This window comes from Ixodes scapularis, unplaced genomic scaffold (genome assembly GCF_016920785.2).
Source record: "Ixodes scapularis isolate PalLabHiFi unplaced genomic scaffold, ASM1692078v2 ptg000187l_1___fragment_1__unscaffolded, whole genome shotgun sequence".
In the NCBI taxonomy this organism is placed as follows: Eukaryota; Metazoa; Arthropoda; class Arachnida; order Ixodida; family Ixodidae; genus Ixodes; species Ixodes scapularis.
Genome location: NW_024609930.1, coordinates 334,536 through 339,927, shown reverse-complemented (window position 1 = coordinate 339,927; position 5,392 = coordinate 334,536). Strand labels below are relative to the sequence as shown.

The 5,392-nt window shown below is 54.5% G+C and overlaps 1 protein-coding gene across 1 annotated transcript; it reads left to right on the top strand.

The window, feature by feature from the left end:
* The first annotated feature begins 270 nt into the window (after nucleotides 1-270).
* On the top strand, nucleotides 271-4,207 carry LOC115329086. The gene is made up of 3 exons (XM_040209757.2): nucleotides 271-1,421; nucleotides 2,228-2,976; nucleotides 3,211-4,207. The coding sequence occupies exons 1-3, from the start codon at nucleotides 271-273 to the stop codon at nucleotides 4,188-4,190; spliced, it is 2,880 nt and encodes a 959-aa protein (XP_040065691.1). The 3' UTR covers nucleotides 4,191-4,207.
* Nucleotides 4,208-5,392: the final 1,185 nt, after the last annotated feature.

Genomic DNA, 5,392 nt, shown 5'->3' with positions numbered 1-5,392 from the left:
CGCCGCAGTTCCAACTACGTCAGCCCATCCTCACCGTTAATGTCCCTGGACAATAAGCCGCGGAACAAGGGGGATCCATGCAGCAGTCACACCAGCAGTCCTCATAACCAGCAAACTCAAGGCCCCGCGAAATTCATGCCGTCACTAGCCTCGCCCTTGGTTCCGACACAACTTCGAATCCTACAATGGAACTGCAGAAGCCTAACCAAACGCAAAAACGAATTCCAGCTTCGACTGGCTCAACACCGACACTCGTACGACGCGATCTTGATGCAAGAAACCAACGTGAAGGACCCCAGACTCTCCGCATACAACTACTTCCACAACCCTGCGATCGAACGGAAATATACAAAGACCGGCCCTCCTGATGCACGAGGACTGGCCACCGTCTACCTCAAGGGGACCGTACCACATGCCCAAATTGATACGCAGAAATGGTGCACACCAGACCAGGAAGTCACTGCGGTGCGCACACTCATAGACAACCATAAGCTCATCCTCGTGTCGGCGTACGTCCGCCCTACCGCCGAAGACCCCAACTTCAGTTGGATAGAAGAGTTACGAACGGTCTACCCAGACGATAGGATGGTCATAGGCGGCGATTTTAATGCGCACCACCGGGAGTGGGGCTACGACGACGATGACCAGAGAGGGGCCAGATCACTAGAAGCTTACGAGAAGGCGGGTCTCGAGCTCGCGAACGACACGCATGAAAAGACGAGAGTAGGCACCTCGGCCAACCAGCAGGACACCAACCCCGACCTAACCTTAGTGGACTCAAGAATCGAGGGGATGGAGTGGTCGGTGTTCCCCGACGCGTGGGGCAGCGACCACTACCCCATAGAAATATCGATCCGTATCAAGAACAGGGCCAAGGCCAAGAAAACTGTGGTCACAGTCCTCTGGGACAAATTCAGAGCCCTTTTACGCGCCCAAATTGACGAAAACGACATGTCGACAAAACTCTGCGCCTTGCTAGTAGCCTCCACGAGGGAAGCCTCGACCAAGAAGGAGGTGAACTGGGACTGCCCCACACCGGACACCCACCTCCTATCCCTGTGGGACCACCGCACGCGCAAACTCACAGAGTACAGAAAAACCAAAGACCGGAACACACTGAAGGAAGTGAACAGAATCACCGCCGAAGCAGAGGAATATGCACGAAAGCTCAGAATGAACGAGTGGCTCGACCATTGCGCTTCCTTTGACCAGCGTACGTCGATACGCAAGCTGTGGCGCACCTTCCGAGGCATGCTCGGTATCACCAAGGTCCGCAACAAGATAGAAAACATGGCCCTAGCCCTGGACAAGCCCTTCGAGGACGTACTTGAAGACATGGGAAAAGCCTTCTTCCCCCAACCCTCGACGACCCCGAATGCAGCAATCTATACTCTAGAACAAGCACCGAAAGACCCCCCTCCGTGGAACACCCCGATCACCCGATGGGAGCTCGAGACCGCTATTGACCAAGGGAGAATAAAGTCTGCTCCCGGCCCAGACGGCATCACCGCGAGCATGCTGCGGAACCTACCCGAAGAAGGAAAGCAGCAAGTCCTTCGCTGGTTCAACCACATGTGGGAAACCGACACCTTCCCGGACGAAAGGCATGAGTCGTGGGTCACCCCTATCCCGAAAGCGGGTAAACCCCCGAACACACCGAAGAATACCCGGCCTATATCCCTGACCTCGGTAATGTGCAAGCTGTTTGAGAGGATCGTCCTAGCACGCATCACCTGGATCGCCGAGGACCGCAAGCTCTTCCACGCGGCACAAACGGGCTTCCGACAACATTTGGGTACGAGAGACAGCCTCCTACTTCTGTCTACAGACGTCTACCGCAAGGGAAGCACCTGCTCGCTAGTCGCGGTCGACATCTGTAAGGCATTCGACTTGCTACCCCACGAAGCGATCGTAAAGGCACTCCGAGAAGGTGGCATCACCCACAAGCCCCTCAACTTTGTGAAGGGGTTTCTGAAACAAAGGAAGTACTCCATCAAGACTGGCGACATATGCGGACCTCTAAGGAACAACAATATTGGTGTGCCCCAGGGCGCGGTGATCTCCCCAATCCTGTTTAACCTGACAATGGCCCCGCTGGCGTGGCGCTTGAACAAGATTTCCACCTTGAAGTTCACCATTTACGCAGACGATATCACCATCTGGACGACAAGTGGGAACCCGGCGAGGAGGGAGCAGACCCTTCAGAAAGGACTGGACACCATTGAAGCATTCCCAAAGAGACCGGACTCTCCCCGTCACCAGACAAAACCAGATACATGATATTTACCCGCAAAGGCCACCCAACTCACGACTTGACCTTCGGTGGTCTCCCCATCGCCCAAGCAGAGACGCACAAGATCCTGGGAGTGTTCTTCAACCAACGAAAGTCCCCCAAAGAATGGCTAACCAGGATGGCCAAGATTTGGAAACAGGGCACGGCACTGGTCCGCCGCATCGCCCAAAAGACCGGTGGTGCGAGCGAGGAGGTGGCCAAGACCCTGATACGGGCCGTGCTAGCTTCCAAGGTACTTTACGGAGCAAACTACTACAAGTTGAATAAGAGTCACTGGCGAGCAATTGAAAGATGGCAGAATGACGCCCGAAGAACTATTGCGGGCTTACCGAGACACACCAAACTGGAGGAGCTACACAGGTGCGTTCCCCTTCCCAAACTACAGGACTTAGCCAAGGACCAGCACGAACTGCACCTCGTCTCACTGCAACACACTAGACAGGGCAGGGCCATACTACGACTCCTGCGACAAGACGTGTCCACGCTTCCTAAACTCGGCCGCCCAATCCCCCCGTGGGAAATAGCAGACGTGGCCTCCAGCACACCTATACCGCGGAATATGGGCCTGGACCAACCGGAACGGCGCCGGGACTACGCCCAAAAGCACCTGACCGTCGTAACCACGAAACTGGAAGACCCCACCACCATCGTGCTGTACACAGACGCAGCACATAAGGATCTAGATCCCTCTGGACTAGATCCCTCTGGACTAGATCCTTATTATCCCACAGGCACGAGGCCTCTGGTCCCTCGTGCCTGAGTGGCCAACGCTCGAGCGGATTCCGCGTTCTGTACCACTTTCTTTTCTTCTTTCGTTAATACATGAGTTGTGAGTGTGCGCTTGTCTGTCGTCTACGTGTTCCTCTTCTCTGTCCTTGTCCCTGTGTGCGCAACTGTCACTATGTTCAAGGATCTAGTCACCACCACGGCCTGGCACGATCTCCGCCAAAACAAGTCATGGAGCCGCGAAACTAAGACCGCTGGAACGCCCGAGGAAGCCGAAGCCCAGGCGATCCTTCACGCCCTGGAACACGTTACCCAAAGCCTGAACTCACCCGTGAAGACGGTGGACATTTACACCGACGCCCAGGAAGCCATACGAAGATGCCGAAAGCACGACCCCAACAGCCCGACCACCCGGCGCATTCTTGCACTCGCCAGGCGCCTCGAGAGCAAGAACGTTAAAACCACTGTACACTGGGTCCCCGGCCATGCCGGAGTGCCGGGCAACGAGGCCGCTCACCGGTCCGCGGAAGCGCTAGCAACGTTTCTCCTTTCGCGGCCACGAAGTGTGGACTCCCTGCCCGGCACTTCAGCCTACTCTGGCAGGACCGACCCCAGGAAACAAGACGAGACAAGAGACCGGACCCTCTACGACCCTGAAGACGCAATGAGAAAGGTCAGACAAGACTTAAAGAAGAGGCTCCTGGCCTCCCTCCCGCGCGAACCCGACCCCATCCCGCTCGGCCGCTACTCCAGGAAGAAAATGGTCCTTCTGCGCAGGATCAGGACCGGCAGTGCCGTGACCCCTCACGACCGACGCAAGTGGGAACTGAGTGCTGGCAAGATCGGCAGAAACAGACCGCCAGTGTTGACAGCCAGTCCGCCGGCCTCCCCGCCACAGCCGCAACAGATGCAACGCCAACATTCACTGGAACAGCCTGAGATCTGTCCCTACTGCAAAGAAACCCTAAGTGCAAACCTGCACCACCTCGTGTGGGAGTGCGGTCACTTCACCAACGAAAGAAAGAAAGCGCTTAGTCTTCTTCCACCTGCATCGAGGCCGTCCAACCTGGAAGGCTGGGCCCGGCCTGAGGGAGACTCGGCCAGAATCGCACTGATCCTGGACTCATTGCTCCTGTACTTAGAAAACACGGGCCTGGAGTCGACGTTCTGAGCACGGCCGTTCCTTCACGTCAAAACTTCCCCAGAACCTGTTCCCTCCTCGAACCACGCCTAGGGCGACCGTTCGAATGTTTCTTCCAATAAACGTTTACTACCTACCTTCTGTTCCGTGCGATGCGTGGGAATGCGAGAATGCAGTCGCTACCAACGTTTATCTACAAACGCTGGCAACTTCAACCCGTCGTTTGTAATTGCGATGTCATCAAGCAGCTCGGCTGCCGTAGAGATAGTTGCAAACGGCGTAAATATCCGCAACCAGCTGTCTACAAAGCAGCTGGTTGCGATCTTTCAATTCTTATAACCGTTTACACTGAAGAAAACTGATGATGCTGTCCGAGCAGAAGCTTGATCCGTTTGAGCATGGTATTATGCGTGAACCACTGAAAGGGCACGGCTTAAAACTACGGAAATTAAGAACAGCGCGGAAAGACGAGGACCAGACAAAGAAGTGACACGGACGTAGCGCTGACTTACAACTGAGTTTATTGAACGCAAACTCGCAATATTTATTTGCGGTGTCACGAACAAAAGAACATAAAAAATTCAGCCCATGTGATGTATCACCAATAAAAATAAAACAATGATAAAAAACATTGAAAAAAACATTGAAAAAAATAATAATGAAATGCGCCATGACACAGCCGTACAGAGTATGTGCTAAAAATCGAGCAAGTCACGGAACTAGAAAATTCATCTCTTTGCCTGATAGGGCCACAGAAGGACTGCTTACACATGCTGCACCCAGCCTCGCTATCTCAACAGCCTCTAGAATTTCGCGAGTAAGCTGGTCCCTATGACGCTTAACAACCTCACACCGTTGGAAGTCGGGAAGGCAACCACAGTCGCGGCAATGAATGCCCAGGTGACCAGACACGGTTGTGGAGACACTGTAAGCGTGCTCTCTCAACCTGTCGTTGAGACAGCGGCCCGTCTGGCCAACGTAGCGCCTGCCACACGTCAGAGGGAGAGAATAAACAACCCCCTCCGAACACGGGACAAAGCGATCTCGATGCCTCGTACTGCAAGCCGTGGCCGCCCTCGAAGAAGGGTTAACAGCTCTGCACAACCTGGACAGCTTGTCCGGGGCAGAGAATAAAACGTCGACGTCACACCTGCCAGCAATGCGTTTTAGGTTGTGGGACAGGCCGTGTACGTAGGGAATAACCACAAACTTTCTTCTTTCCCTTCCCTTTC